Source organism: Molossus molossus, unplaced genomic scaffold (assembly GCF_014108415.1).
Source record: "Molossus molossus isolate mMolMol1 unplaced genomic scaffold, mMolMol1.p scaffold_m16_p_1, whole genome shotgun sequence".
Taxonomy (NCBI): domain Eukaryota; kingdom Metazoa; phylum Chordata; class Mammalia; order Chiroptera; family Molossidae; genus Molossus; species Molossus molossus.
Genome location: NW_023425344.1, coordinates 25,913,802 through 25,930,662, shown reverse-complemented (window position 1 = coordinate 25,930,662; position 16,861 = coordinate 25,913,802). Strand labels below are relative to the sequence as shown.

At 42.0% G+C, this 16,861-nt stretch overlaps 1 protein-coding gene across 1 annotated transcript in view; it reads right to left on the bottom strand.

The window, feature by feature from the left end:
- DTHD1 (death domain containing 1) overlaps positions 1-16,861 on the bottom strand; it is a 57,931-nt gene that overhangs the window by 15,059 nt on the left and 26,011 nt on the right. The window contains exons 6-8 of the mRNA XM_036244708.1: positions 12,617-12,781; positions 10,637-10,926; positions 6,399-6,643 (exon numbers count right to left, since the gene is read on the bottom strand). Coding sequence (XP_036100601.1) covers positions 6,399-6,643; positions 10,637-10,926; positions 12,617-12,781 — 700 coding nt within the window. The remainder of the gene's footprint in view (positions 1-6,398; positions 6,644-10,636; positions 10,927-12,616; positions 12,782-16,861) is intronic.

The following is a 16,861-nucleotide window of genomic DNA, read 5'->3' as shown; positions in this document are numbered from 1 at the left end:
ATAACTAAAATTCCTAAGTAGAATTGAAGTGCCTGTGAATGTAAAAACTACAGTAGCTTAGAATCTTCTCATGTATTTAGTCAAGACTGGTCTTTGGTATTTCAGATGGTTACCCCCCCACCCCAAAAAAAACCCCACAATTCATGTGGAAGAAGAAATCACGCTCAGCAAGGCGGAGACGCAGTGAACTTGCGTCCAGTGGTTCTGCCGGGTCCGAAATCCGCGTCTCACCAGCCTCCGCAGGCTCCTCCCTTTGACACAGCAGGTCGTTTCGTGGGGTGGTTGAAGCGGTATCACTATTTACTAGAAATCACATGTCTTGAGTTCAGTTTTTTAAAAACAGGAAGTTCAGGCCAAGCAAAAGGTGGGTCAGCAGAAGGCTTACGTCAATGTGGAGGCTGGGTGTGCCGGGACGGCGGCCCCCGGGGGCTCGGGCAGACACCGGCCCGCACCTGGGCCCCTGCCCTCCCCGGGGACGGGGACGTGGGGGGGGGCGGCTCCAGCACCAGGGCCCAACGGCACGCACAGGCCCTGCGTGGCACCATTTCCGAAGCGTACACGCGACTTCCTCCCACCCACGGAACTCACGGGCCTCTCCCGAGCACCCGGGTGGCGTGGACTGAGTTCCCCGAGTGGTTTTCCGAGGAGGCAGCATGGAGCTCAACGTCAGGAAAGAGTCAGAGACGCGTCATTGTTTGGGCAGCCACACGTTTCACACGCATTGATAGCTGACCATTTTAGGAGATCCTACCCTCCTTTTCTTTCAAACCTCATCCCCTTTCTCTGCCCCTCGCGTGTGCATCAGCCAGGATGGTCTCCCAGACCTGGACGAGAGCTCGGGTGTAGTGCAGCCGTGGTACTTGCTGTTTCCCCACTTCTGGGCTCTCCTGGCCACACAGGCCTGTGGGCGTCTTGTCACTGTTGCTTCTCAGCCCAGAATAGTCTCCACAGGAAAGTCTTCACAGGTCATCCCATCGGGGAGTATACACGGCCAGTTCTGCCAACACCCTGATGCGAATTGCTTTCCCTTCTTGACACACCTCACTGTCTTCTTCACACTTTTCGTGTTCAAAATGCAAGCTCTCTCTATGCATTCATTCATTCCACAAACATTTACTGAGCCCTAACACATGCCAGGAGCTATGCTAGGCCTCGTGATTCAGCAGCGAACAAAACACATAGAGGTCCCTGCCCCCAAGAGCTTACCTCCTTGTTGTGGAGGGGAGGATTTTTAAATAAACATCAGACCTGAGGAAATACGTGTTAGAAGGTAACGATGCTGGAGGGAAGGGAGAACCAGAGCAAGTCCAGGAGAATCGGGAGCGTCAGGTTGTATGGGTAGGGGCCGACTGCAGGAAGATGTGGAACCCGGGATGGCCTGAGGAGGTGATGTCTGAGCAAAGAGTTGAGAGAGGTGATCCTGTTAGCCACACAGGTATCTGATGGGTGGAAGGACATTCCAGGCAGGGGGACCACCGACGCGGAGACCTACAGCAGATGCCTATGTGGCAAGTTTAAGAATAGTTAGAGAGTCATCGTGGCTAAAGCTCAATAAGCAAAGAGGATAGGAAAGAAGGTCCTAGAGTCAGTAGGGGCCAAGTTCATACAGAGTCTTTCACTCTGAGTGAACCCAGTAGCTCTTCAGGGTTTGGAGGCAAGGCAGGAAATGATCTGACCGACGGTTTGAGGCTCCCTGTGTCCTCTGAGTTGAGACTAGTTTGTGGACAGGCAACGGAAGAAGGATATCATCCATACAGGAATAGCAGGCATGTCTTGCCCATGAGATTCAAGAAGTGTTTGTCAAATGAATTAATATAGGAATAAATAGACTATGGAGGCTGACGGGTAAGATACACAGAGATTCTCCCAAACATGAAGTAATGGGTGGTGTGCTTTCACATCTGTGGGAATCAGACATAGTATATTAAGGTTATATCTTACATTTGTGTGTGTATGCATATGGTTGTGCTTAGCTCTAAATGCATACCTATAAATATTTACTGCTTGTCTTCTATGTGGAAAGCACTTTTAATTTTGACAAATGACTTCACCTATTTTATGCTACCTATATAAATATATGCATAATATAGTATTGACTAATGCCAAGCTCTATATAAAAAGGCTACATTCATTTCCCCCAAAACAGCCCGTTCTAAACTGCCTAGCTGAGGTTGATTTTTTTTTTTTTTTTAATTTGGAGCTTTATGGAAGAAATCTGTTCTCCCAAACATAAAGGTCATAGTTTCAATTCCCATTTAGGTCTGTTCGTTTGAAAAGAAGGGAAACCTTTCTACGGCCACAGGTTCTTCCCCCACGCCGAGGCACTCGTTGTGAAGACTGCATGTAGGCCTGAGAAAGGGCCCGCAGAGGGGCCCTGGAAAGCCCGGTGCAACCCACCTGGGAGAAGAGGCAAGGACGGGCACACTGGTGGTAGATTCCCATATGAAAGTGCTGTTTTTAAACATGCCCCTCCAGTTTCAAGATGATCAGCATCAAGGTTGGACAGTTTTAAGGTTGGGAGAAATCGTTTCATCCACCGAATCATTCACAAATAAGTATCCAGTATATGCGTGTCTGTGTGGGACTGACGAAACAGCCCCGCAGGAGAACAGATGTGCCGCCCCAACCGTCTCATTCTCTCCAGGGTGATGTCACCTCAGGGACTTGCATTTGGGTAAGACCAAGAAGAGCTTCCTCTTTTAATGTGTATATATTTATAAAATACTTGTATTATACGAAACATGTATATGTATGTGCTGTATATATACAAATATTCACACAGTACGTGGACATACAGACTACCTGTGATATAAACATTTAATGGGGAAGAGTGGTTAGGGATAAAGGAATCTAGAAAGACGCCTTAGGGAGGCAAAAACACTGAGAAACCTTTGTCTACAGGGAAGCCAGTGATCAGAGTAAAATATGGTCGTTGCAGTGATAGGCAAGCACCCTCAGGAACGCCTAACTGGGTGTGGAGCAGGAGGTCCTGGAAGGCCTCCTGGGAGAGGTGGCACCTCAGCAGAGCTCCGAGGCACGAGGCATGGCCACTGGGGTCACTCGGGCTGGTGCGTAGGGAATGTGGTGCTGGCAGCAGGTAGAAGAAGAGCTCATCTAATGTAAAAGACCTGGACGATCACTAACGGACTGAAAAAATTTTTTTCTTAAATTACAGATGTTCCTCCTTGTTCTCCCATGCACACCCTGCTCCTGTCCCCCCCCACCCGCCCCAGCCCCTGAGCCCTCACCGCACTGTGTCCCTTGGTTATGCACGTATACGTGTAAGTTCTTCGGTTTCTCTCTTCCACTCACATGGGCTTTTAGTGAAACAAATCTATGTAAACCCCTAAGTTATCTAGCTGGGCTAATTTGGCCAATTGATTCAGAATGTCAGATAGGATCCTGAGAAAATACTGCAAACTGAAAGCGGTTTCTGTGTCCCAGCTGGGCCTCAAGCCTGTCCTCTCTGACAGAATGACCTCCCCATCGTCTGCATCGTCACCGCCTCCATCCCCCTGGCTTGCTCCCTCTGGTCACTCCACAGCAGCAGAACAGCAGTGTGCAAATGGAGGTACTGGGAGAGCTCCCCCAATGTACCCTCCCCTGCTCTCAACTCTTCCTGTGGATCCAAATCAGCACCTCCGCCAGTCGGGAAAGCATGTGTACAGTCAGGCTCTAAGCTCCCGGTCTCAGACGGTTCACGTATTTCCTTAAGTGGAGTTCTTAAACTTTAGAGTCTAATGCACACTATAAACATCCCCCCGTGTCACAAATATTTAGAGTACCTTTGATGTGTCAGGCATGTTCTGATCACTGGCGACAGAAACGGAACAGAGTACATAAGGTCCTTCACTCATAAAGCCTGCTTTCTCACGGAGCAAAGGCAAATAGAAAATAAATGAACCCAAATAAATCTAAGAAGTTCAATGAATGGTAAGTGTAGGATTAAGCTTCAAAAGGGTAATAGGTTCAAGAGTGGCTTTAGATAAGGAGATGGGGACATCAGGATAAGGAGGTGACATCTGAGCTGAGAGCTGAATGAAAACCAGCCATGTGACTGGGAGAGAGCGCCCCAAACATAGGCAGCAGCAAGTGCAATGGCCCCAGAGGGGACGAAAGTGGCAGGGAGAAAGCTGAGAGTGGGGGTGTACCTATATGGCTAGACTGTTCTTAAAACATAGTTTTCAGCATTAGTGGCCTAATAGACTCTGCCCCCCTACACATGCTTCCCAGGTACCCCCGGGTCTCCCTAAAACCAATAAGTAAAGAATTAATGCCTTTAAGGACCCTGTACTTCTGCTATTTTCAGTTTGAATAATGAGAACCCACTTCATAGCATGTATTAAATAATGTAAATATCACCTCTACTCTAAACATAGTGTACATGACATTGTCATACAACTTCAAGGGTGAACCTGACTGTCCTCAAGTCCACCCCTAAGAATCCCAGCTTTATCTGCTGAACAGGTAAGAGCACTCAGTAGTTGGACATGTGGGAGGAAGGTTTTCCCAGCTCTGGCGCTTAGTGTTGGGACCATGGGCAAGTTACCTAAAATTTCTCTGCCTCGGTTTCCTGTAAAATAAAAGCAGTGATAATGGCTCATAGGGTGTTTGTGAGAATTTGGTCCCCTTGCATGTAAAGCTTTTGGAAGCCTTTTGACACATCAGAAAGTATTATAATGGTTATTATAATAGTATTACTATCTGCTAAATTATGCCTACCATCCCCACTCAGATTCATCCCATTTTCTTATCCTAACATCCTTTTTTCTTCATTTCCAATGGCCAAATTTCTACTGACTTACGAGGTTCAGATAAAGTGCCACAACCACCATAAAACTTCTGATTTCAGCTTCCGGAAAGGCCCGTTTCCACCTCTGAACAACTGTTAGTACTGTGGTTTGTACCGTCAGCGTCATCAGCTGCTGCCTTACAAGGTGATTTTGTGTACTTGTTTTGCATACTCTGCTAGACTGTAAATCACTTAGAGCAATGCTGTCCCATAGAAATATAGCTTGAGACACATAAGTAATTGTATTTATTCTATTTTAGTCATGTACATTTTTTTAAAAAACAGGTGAGATTAATTTTAATAATGTATTTTATTTACTCTCATAACGAAAGTATTATAGTTTATTATACAATTGATATAAACAAATTACTAATGAAGTATTTTCTATTTTTTGCGCTGAGTCTTTGAAATCCAGCATGGATTTTACACATACCACACCCCTCAACTCAGACCAGCCGCATTTCAGGTGCTCCACAGACACACGAGGACAGTGGCTACCATTCAGGGCCTGGATCACCCCTATAGCTCTTTCTAGCTGGGCACATTCCCTATTGCCAAAGTTCAATTACTATTTGTCAAATTGATCACCTACTTTACTTATTTATTTAAAATCACTACCAAATCTAACCCTATGGAAAATGTATTCCTGCTCATCATAACAGAAAAAGGAAAAATAATTCTGTCATCTTTAAAGAATAAGTTTGTTCTTCCCCTAGAGAGCTAAAACAAAATTTTCAGTTATTTTCTCATTAATAATATTGTTTAGAAGTACTAAGTCATGAATCACTAAAAGAAATAGTATGTACAGCAATAAAATTATTTGTTGTGTGATATGGTCGGAGAAACAACTCCATCATACTTTTCTGATAAGAATAATAATTTTACATAAGAGTACTGAACTCTTCAAACAAATGTTCAGGATTTGGTAAATACTGGTAAAACTATTTTGATGTCATTTTCCTGCTCACCACAAGATGTTTCCTCAAAGGGCTGTGCTCTAAATATATAGTCAGTGTTTTCATAAACGACCCCCAGTCATTCAGATGCAGCTACAGGAAATGAATGACATTATTTCCGTGGTCATTAACAGCATGGCGTCAGGAGCGGGCCAACTTGAATTGTTCTAGTTAGAAAGTTCATATGGAAGTTGAAAGCCTGGTGTGCTGCCCTGGCCGGTTTGGCTCAGCGGTTAGAGCGTGGGTCTGCGGTCCGGAGAGACCCGGGTTCAGATCCTGCTAAGGGCATGTACCTCGGTTGCAGTTTGTCCCCGGCCCTGGTTGGTCGTGCGGGTGGCAGCCACTCGATGTGTCCCTTTCACGTCGATGTTTCTCTCTCTCTCTCTCTCTTCCTCTCTCTCCCTCCCACTCTATCTGAACAAAAAATGGAAAAATGTCCTTGAGTGAGGATTAAAAAAAAAAGAAGAAGAAATAGAAAGCCTGATGTGCTTCCTATGACTCTAAAAGTGTAGCTACCCACTCCTTCCTTATTCACATAATTCTTGCCCCTCCTTTTACCTTCAACTACGCACAAACCAGAAGTTTTTACTGTGGTAGAGCTTCACAAAGAATTAACAAATTATGGTAATCAGGGAAGTAGAAGAACTCACCTTAGGTAGTCTCAGTGGTAATTTGCAAACTGGCAACTGATCATGGTTTTCATTAAGTACAAGAGATTGATCCAAGTCCCGGACTATCTTTTCTTTAGGTACTTTATAAACTACAATGGTGCCCTTATAATGAGAGCAGCTGTGGTTGCCAAATTCATCAACCTCTTTGATTTGGAGTTCCAGCCTGGATTTTCTTTGTAAATGAAAAATAAGTGTGTAGTCTTTTCCATAATCCTTCCCATTGCCTACATAGAAGTAAAATGCATGTGTTACTCTTAAGATATACCACTTTGTCTTAATTTTTTAAAATCCAAATAATCATATACTTCTTTAATGCAATAGGCTCTGAAACTGTGTCATTTTCTCCAAGGATTTCTCATTTGTAATTGCACCAATGGCTCTCTGGCTGCTTCTGTATCTACGAGTCTTTTATTTTCTTTTTCTGTTCCATTTTTGCTATAATAAGAAATTATTAGAAATATCCAGCTGGTTCTATGTTGAAAAAATTATTTTCACCTTTCCAGAATTATTATTTTTTTCTTTCCCCTTTCTGTATCATAGTGCACACGATCATGACCTCATAATGACATTCTAGGTCTGCCCTCTCCTGTTTGGGTGCCCCTACCAATGAGCAGCTTTTTAAACAGAAGTTAAAATTAATTAAAATTAAAATTCAATTCCTTAGTCATGCTAACCACATTTCAAATGTTCACTAGCCACATTTGTCTAATAGCTACATTATTGGGCAGTGCAGAAGTAAAATATTTCCACCATCACAGAAATACACAGTGCTGTTCTAGAACATCTAAAGGAAACAGTGACTAGATTCATACTACTGGAATTTCTATTCAAACCTGGTGAATTCCCCCAAAGCAATGATATGTGAAAATCTTTCACATTGCTTACTGAAAAGAATGAAGCTTTAGGAAACATAACCTTCACTGATGGGCGTTTTATCGTGATAATCAGGATATTTTACTTTGTCACAGCAATAGTAAAACAGACACTACCATGTGTCCTAAGGCGTGTCTGCATTACTCTTAGCAAAACTGAAAAGGAAGGTATAATGCAGTAGCTATAATATGTTCCTGACATAAAGATATAGATCCAATTCTAGACTCTACTACTTAGTTACATTGTGATATTTATCCAGTTCTTTCATATCTCTGAGCTTCTTAGAACTTTACTTAACATTCTTATTTTTAAAACAGGAGAAATAAAATGTACCTCCTAACCTCCTACATTGGTTCTGGGAATGAAGCGAGATAATATGGATAAAAATACTTGGCACAAGGCCTTGCCTGTCATACATTACTCAATAAATTAAGCAAAGGTAGCCAATGATATGAAGCAGAATTTTTCTATTGTTTTGCATTTGTTTGACAAAAACAACTCACTTAAACTTGGTCTGCCCATTTTCTGGTACTTTCTGGATTTCATAAGCACCGGGGCTTCGATGCTATCCAGTGAAAAGCTAAAGTGCTGAATTAACACCTTGGACCCAGAGAAGGAAAACACACTCTTGCTTTGCATCCAGAAGAATGCCAAAGGTCAATATAAAGACCAAGGAGAGTCCCTACTATCTATTTTTCTCTCAGAAGTGGAATAAAATCCATATCCCATGGTCCTCACTCAAAGGAATCATCTGTATTCTAGTAATGAATATGGAGATGTTGACATGACATTTCTCAGACAGCAGTCATCTAAATGTATTAAAGTTTCAAACACTCAATCACACAATGCTGTTGTGCTAAGACCTTCCCCAGGTTGTTGTCTTCATTATTCCAACAAATACTCACTAAACTCCTCCTACCTGTCTGGCCCTGTCAGATGCAGTGGAGGTTGCCAGAAAGACAGACCCACTCTCCATGCAACCGCACTCAGAGAAACTGTCACTGCTCAAACGATTAGACGAATAAATAGAAGGTTGCATGTATGGCAAGGCCCACCAAAGAGAAGCACATTGACTCTGAAGAAGTACAATGTCGACTCTGAAGAAGTAAAATACGGACTGACGTGATAGGGATAGATGGAGAAGGCCTTTCTGAACATGATCATCAAGGTGAGACATGAAGATGCAGTAGGAGGTCAGTGGGGGGTAGGTGGAGAGACATCTGTAATACTTTCAACAATAAAGATAAATTTTTAAAAAATACAGTGAAGATAATTGCAGGTGGGGGTGGGGTGGGTGGGGAGGAGAACACTCGAAGCAGACAGCCTCTGACTTCATGTCTGGGATATTTAGAAAGGACGCAGGCCCTGATGCAAGGACGAGTATCGATTCTGTAATCCTTGCTCCTCTGCAATGGCGAACACACCATGAGGCTCCAGGGCTGAGCATAGGTCTCTAGGAAAGGCAAAGCAGGAAAGACTGTGGTTTCCTGCCTGACTCATTTTCCTTGAGTGAAGACGAGTTCTTCTCTGTTCCTCATTTGGAGGATGGTACACACGCTGGCTACCTTCAGGAACTTCTTTTAGCGTATGTGCTGCCATGACAGGCATAGTACACCCAGGAGCACTGCCCAGAAGAAGCACAGTAATTCCCTGCTGCTTAGGGCAGTAGGTAAACACAGCTGCTGTCCCAAGTATTACAGGAAAGTCATTTGCATCATTCATTTGGGTGGGACACTTTCAGTTTTTGACTATCTCTTCTTAGAGAGATTGTCCCACGGTGGACACCATGGTTTCTGCTCTGGCAGCCAAGTAGGAAGAAGGGGTTTCTTCTACCCTTCCTTCCTACCCCCTCCTCTCTCTTCCCTTTCCCTTTTTCTGACATCCCTGACAGTCACTCAGTGGCCCTGTCAGCTGACTCAGATGGCTGAGACTGTGCAAGTGGAAGAGATTCTTCAAATTGGGACACTTTGGGTCTCACATCACAGACTCGAGAAAAAGAGCAGCCTCAGCTTCAAGCTGCATCTGTTTTTTTTTGGTACATGCCCCTACCGGGAACCAAACCCGGGACTCTCTGGTCCACAGGCCAATGCTCCAACCACTGAGCCAAGCTGCATCATTTTTGAAGCAACAAAGAGCCCATGGGGCTTGCAGCCATTTCCAGAATGAGATAGAAAATAGGCATCATTCAAAATCAATGGAACCTAGATTAATTCATAAGTGAAGATTAAATCAAGTCAAGTCTGTTACAAGACTCCTGGCCCAGGAATCCCCTAACCCCATCCCTGAGCTTTCCCTCACACTGCATCTTTGTAAGCATACCTGTTAGATTCGACCCCACCGCAAAGAAAGGAGTAGAGAAGGGAAGGGGTTGACTGGATAAAGACATCGCTGTGATGGTGGCGCCCTCAAAACCTTGTCCTCTCTTCTCTCACTCAGCTGTTGTGTCTGTGTTTTCCTTTTTCTTCCTTTTCTCTTTCTCTTTCATCCCTTCTTTCTCATTGATTCCCTCACTTCTCCAACCTCTCCCGTCCCCTCTCAGATTCACTCATCCTGTTTGTTTTTCTCAGCATCATCACATGTATGGATGCGCAAGAAAACGGTCATTGCCCTTGTGAAATTTACATGCCAATGAAGAACACAGCATAAACCTGCGCAAGCAACACAAGTAAACAGATTTATCATGGAAACCAAAAGCACTAGGTAATTATGAGGGGGAAAGGGAAGCAGTGGGGTGACCCCTGGAGCAGATGCTCTAACCCACTTTTGTGCCATGGACCCTGTTGAAGCTTGGTGAAACCTACTGATTCCTACGCAGGGCAGTCTTTTAAATATATAAAATAAAATAAATGGAATTATAAATAAGACAATTGTACTGAAATATAGTTCTATCCACACATATCTTAGGAGTCCACTGACCCCAGATTAGATTATAAAACAACAAGAGTTTGGGTGTTTAAGTAGAATTAGAGATAATTATAAGGTTTTAATCAGGAGAGTAATAAAGTATTTTTTGTATTTTTAAGAGATCACTGTTGTTACGATATGGAAATGGATTCCCAGTGACTGATAGGGGAAGCGGAGGAGTATTCAGGAGGCAACTGCTTTGGCGTAGGAAAGAGATGAACCTCGCTTGGGCTCAGACAGCAGTCCTCGAGAAGACTATTTCGAAAAGAGTATCCCTTACAGGCTACCCATCAAGGACTATGCCCCCCCTAAAAGGCAAAGAAAGAGCCGGGAAGCCGCTCAGCCCTCAGTTTTCCTTAGTAACACACATTTAGAGAAGTCCTTCTGAAGTCTGTGGCTGATAGCCCACTGGATATACAGAAAGATACCTTAATGCTCACCTGAAGCAAATATGTTTCCAGTAAACCTTAAAAGAAGCCGTTCTCCTTCTTTCACCTGGAAATGGCAAGATGGCTCTGGAGAACCACTGGAGGCTTCCAAGCTCAAAGTCCTAAGCTCCTGGCTTAAATCTTTAGAAGGCACCACTGAAATGACTATTCTGTGTGGGTCGTCTCTCTGGTGATACAGTATGACACAGGCACTGAGGCTGAGCATGGCTTCCTCTAACGATTTCACAAAAGAAACCAAATGACCATTGTCCACGATGGAAGACAAGTGGAGCACAATAAACCTGCATGGAAGAGAAGATGCTTGACTGAAGGGAAATACATGGTCTCGAAAATATCATGGATAACTAACAACACCCAGGAAGGGAGCCATTATCATCCAAACTTCCTTTGAAATCAAGCATTCTGATGACCAACTGGTTAGATTCATAAACTTTTTCGGATTGGGGCCCACCCTAATGACCTCACAGTTATTATCATCATGGAATTTAAAAAATGATGGTGCTGTTTTAAAACTATTTTTGGAGTTAGAAGAAACTTTAATGAAACCTTGGCAGTCAGGAGACTGGTTCAAATCAAACCAAAGTCTAAAACATGTTCTTAAATGAAGAAATGGTGTAGTCTCAGCTCAGCTCTAAATACGGCAGCATACTTTAAATTAGCTTTTCATTAACATTACTAAAGAGTATTACTTCAAAATATAGGAAAGAATGATGATCCAAATAATCCATTTACTAGCAATAAGACAGAATATGTATATAAAAATTAACTGGGGATTGAAATATTCTTCGCTGTCATGTGTCGTAAGGATTGTTGTGATGGATCCTGTTTTGGGTTGAATTGTGTCCCCTCGACTCAAATTCATATGTTGAAGTCCTAATCCCCAGTGCCTCAAAATGAGACCTTATTTGGAGATAGAGTCTTTAGAGAGGTGAAGTTAATGTGAGGTCATTAGGGTGGGCCCCAATCTGATATGACTGGTGTCATAAAAAAGGGAAATTGAATTCCAGGTGAACATAACAATAGAAGCTACAGAGAAAGCCTTGAAACAGCTCCTTCCTTCACCCTCCTCAGAAGGAATGAACCTTGCTAACAACACCTTGACTTTGGACTTCTAGTGTTCATAACCGAGACAATAAATTTCTGTTAAGTCCCTAGTTTTTGCTACTTTATTCTGGCAGCCTAGAAAATTAGTACAGACCCCCTCCCCTTGGTTGGAGTACCCATCACCCACCTTTTCTCCAGACAACTGCCCTCCAGGATCCCTCAACCTGAAGCAGCATCACGCCCACAGACAAGGACTCACTGATGCAGACAACTCATCACTCACACTGCAGAGCCTGCTGCTCCTCTCATTCCCTTTCAGGGTTCACCGGGGCCCTTCCCCAGTAAGTCACTGCATTTACATCTTTGACTCTTTTTTCTAGGGAGCCTGACCCAAGACAATAGTAGATGCAAGATGTTCCATTATGAAATAAAGGCTATCTTTGGATATGTGATTGCCCTCTCTTTATGAATGTCTACTTCTTGTGAACCTTAAAACTGTCTAGAACTCTTGTAATAATGAGCTGTCTAGAAAATATGAAAATGAGAAAGCAAAATGAGGACACCGAAATAACAAATTCAGTTTATATAACATAGTTATGAGATGAGAATAATATGAACAATTATCATCATCATGGAATGTAAAAAATGAAGGTGCTATTTTAAAACTATTTTGGAGTTAGAAGAAACCTGTATAAATAAATCTAACTTATGAGTGGTTTCCAAATGCAGTTAAGAAAGTATCATAAGTGAAATTACAGATAGCATATTCATGTCAGTTTTGGTTTACATTTTAAGTACACCCTAAGGGACTATTCCTATTCTTATCTGAAGAATAAAATTGAATCCTATGATTCCATTTCTGTAAACCCCAGTGATAAATCATCAGGATAGAATATCATCAGCTTTTATTGTCTACTATTATATTACCTCTCTAAGTGTTCACACAACTCAAATGCTATCAAGCCACTCTGCATGGTTCTCACCACAACATCATCAAGCCCAAACCAACCACTGTCTCGGCTTCTGAATCCCAGTAATTTCAAAGATTCACAGGCATTGCTCCCAGGCTTTCTTACGGAAGCACTTTTGGTCCTATGGAATGATAGCAGAAGATAAATTGGGAAAATGTGGATAGCATAAATCATATTTAATTCATTTATATTTTTCATTAAGTGAATGATTTAATAACAAACTCATTAAGTATATACTATGTGCCACTAATTATTTTATGCACCAAGAGTACAAAGATAAGAAACATATCACCCTTGCTCTACAGAATTAGTATGACAATATTTTTCAATTACAGGACAAGGTAATCCGTGTGGTAATTAAGGGAACGGACATGTGGTCTAGCCGCAGAAGGAAGGTGCTCAGGGAAGCTCACAAAGTAAAAATACTGGTATTTGACAAGAGCTTTGGAGAATGAGAAGCACTTTGCTACTGGCTAAAGAATTAAGCAAACACCCTTAACATTGATACACTTTCTGATGTAAACTTGGATGCTTTAGGATAGCCAAGAGTAGTAGTATAGCATAAAAGGTAAGACCACAGACTGAACAAGATTGCCCACTTTCAAATCCTGGGTGGCTCTCCCTCTTATTAACTGTACGACTATCAGCAATGTGTCTTTATCTCTCTGTATCTCAGTTTTCTTGTCTATAATATGAGACCAATCATAGTATCTGCATTGTAGGATTAAATGAGTTAATATTTAAAGCACTTGTAATTGTAGTAACCCTAAGTGATATTAATAGTCATATCCTAATTCCTACAACAGTCATAGCCAATTAGCTTTCTTGTACAATTCTCCTTCTTGCTGAACTGGCCCCACTCAAAGCCCTGAAAGAAGCAGTAGTATGTACCATGTGGTACTTTTCCCCCAACACCCAATGAATTTGATTCTTTTTTTTTTTTTTTAAGTTGAGTAAGAGGCCCAGAGATTGTGACTCATCTTTGTCCTTTGGTTGCCATGCCCTGGTCTATGAAAGTGAATGAGCATAGAGATCACTAAGAAAGAAAAAAATCGGGTAGATGCTAAGAAAGAAAGGGAGAAAAATGAAGATGAGAAAATCAGCGTAGGCCTAGAGATGGAGAAAGGTGAGATTACCTATTGTAGCCTTACAGTAGATTGCTCTTTCCTTGAGTTCATTGAAATGGGTGTCTCTTCCTCACAACTAAAGGAAGAAAAATGCTTGATGCTGAACATCTTGCAGGAAAAAACAAAAATCGAATGATGCTGCAACCCACGAGAGAACAGAACGATTCTAGCTAGGTACTGAAAATGAAAACCCTACTGTGAGTCACACATCTTTATTTTTTAATAGAATTATTTATGGGTATAAAACCAGCTTAGTGTCACAGGTTGAGAAGATGTCTATGATCTATAAATTAGCAACTGAACTAGATTTAAAATGTCTGCTCTAAAAACTAGACTGTGTTGCCCTGGCCGGTTTGGCTCAGCGGTTAGAGCATTAGCCTCGGTCCAGAGAGATCCGGGTTTGGTTCCCGCTAAGGGCACGTACCTCGGTTGCAGTTTGTCCCCAGCCCTTTTTGGGTCGTGTGAGTGGCAACCACTCGATGTGTCCCTTTCGCGTCGATGTTTCTCTCTCTCTCTCTCCCTCCCACTCTATCTGAACAAAATATCGAAAAATGTCCTCGGGTGAGGATAAAAAAAAATAAAAAATAAAAATAAAAACTAGACTGTGTTGATTTCTTCTGGGGATCAACCAGAATAAAATCAGGAGGATGGGCAGGAAATGACATTTAGTTTTTGGGTTTTGGCTTATCACTCTTGAAGTTAATAATTTATTAACACAGGAAGATGCACTCATACTGAATCCAAAACTTTGGTCATTTACTAGAAACTGACTTAATTAAATGTACTGTTGGTGTAATGATGACAACTCTTACTTTTTTCTACCGATAAACGGGTCTCAGTTGTCGTGGGGCTGACTATACTCCCAGGTCTAGGTAGGTATATAACCTGAGCCAAAGAGTGCATTTGGCATTTATTAATGCTCTTTACCTAAAAAAATTCAATTTCTGCCCATTCTTAATCTATGGTAGGGTTACACTTCCTTATTCCCCAGCGGCTGAGTGTGGCTCGTGACTATTTCTGGTTAATGAATAGTGAATAAGGAAATATATGTCACTGTGAGTGCTAATGTGAGTCTATCCAAACACTTTTTTCTGCCACCATGACAGCAACAGTGATTGCCCTTCAGGGTAAGTCCGGGAGTGAGGACAACCAAGTAGCAGCCCACCTTTGATGGCCACGTAGCATGTGAGACAGACTGTTGGGATACTGGGTTTTCGGTACCATGCCATAACCTAGGCTCACCTGCCCTGCATAGTGCATCTTCCTTGTGGTCCCTGGGGTCTGTTATGGGATGGGTTTGTAACAGATTTACAGTTAGAATAATACTCTAGGTCCTTATGCTTTTTGCTGGAGAAAAGAATTTCCTCTTTTCCACCAGTCTTGGAATGATGAAGACGTAGCCATGTTGCAGCACATGGAACCAGCGCAGAGAAAGACGGGAAGAGAATTGAGAGAGCAGGTTCATTCTGGTTCAAGAAGTAGGGAAAGAGAAATATATCCCCAGATGTTTTAATTATATGCACCAAAGAATTCCATTTTTAAACATCTTTGGGTTTTATCCTGGCTTATTTGGCTCAGCAGTTGGAGCATTGGCCAGTGGACCAAAGATTGGCGGGTTTGATGTGTCTCTCTCACATTGATGTTTCTCTCTCTCTCTCTCTTTCCCTCCCTTCCACTCTATCTGAAGATAAATGGAAAACTATCCTCAGGTGAGGATTTTAAAACAATCTTTGGTGTTTTTTGTTTGTTTGTTTGTTTGTTTTTTTCTGTCACTTTAAATGAAGAGTCCTTAGCGATACAAAGATCAATTTTAGATTCCATTTTTTTCCTTTTTTAAAGATATAATTGACCTATAACATTGTTTAAGTTTAAGGTCTAAAATGCGATGATTTGATGCATGTATTTATTGTGAAATGACTACCACGATAAAGTTAGTTAACACACCCATCACCTCAAATTTAGATTTTACTGTTATCGATACAATTCATGTTGCAATTAAATGCTTTGGCGGCATCCTTACTCATCCCAGCTGTTCTTAACTCTGCAAATAAACACTTCCTTTTATATGCCGGTGGGGCAAAAGTGGGTTTATGGCTGTGAGTACATAAAACACAGAATTTATTTTGTATCAATATTTATTAGTTATTGTATTATTTTCCATATGGACAACTGTAAACCTACTCTTACCGCACCCTGTATGCTATTAGCTAACTTTGACACCTTGCATTCCTAGCAGTGAATAGCATTCTTTTGTACTAAGATTCTTTAAAACATAATCAACCTTTGTTAAATCAATTGTTTTTTCAATAATAATTGACCTTGCTGTTTCTTTTCTCTTTTTTTATGTTTTCATTGATTTTTTAGAGAGAGAGGAAGGGAGAGATAGAAACATTAATGTGAGAGAGAAACATCGATCAGCTGCTTCCTGCTTGCCCCTTATTGGGGATCCAGCCCACAACCCCAGCATGTGCCCTGACCAGGAATTGATCCAGGACCTCTCAGTCCATGTGATGACGCTCAATCCACTGAGCCACACCGGCCAGGTTGACTTTGCTGTTTCTTGAGTTTAAACTCTTCCCATATCCTAAATTCCAGGCACCCAGGGAATAATAACTGGCCTATTTGAGGTCAAGTGCTCAATTATAATGAACATAGTCAGCGATGACTATGAAAGATCTCATTAAATCTACAGAGATAGAAAGGACAGTTTCTGGAATTTGTGGTATAATTCGCCCCAAATAGAGTGGCCGGGTAGACAAAGCAGCAGGTGTCCACTTCAGGCTGCCTTTCTGTCCCAGATAAATGCCTTAATGCTATATAATTCAAGGACACTCGAGAGATTTTTCCCAAAATAAAAAAGATCTGCTGCAAAGGATCTCGATATTTTGTTTCCACAAGTAGAAACAGACATTACTGGGAACTTTTTTAGGACAATTACTTTTTAATTGTTTACACTTTATTTTTTCAGAACAGTTTTAGCTTCACAGCAACATTGAGAGGAAGATACAGAGATTTCCTATACAGCTCGGGCCCCCACACGTGCATGGCCTTCTCAGTTATCAACACCCCAGCCA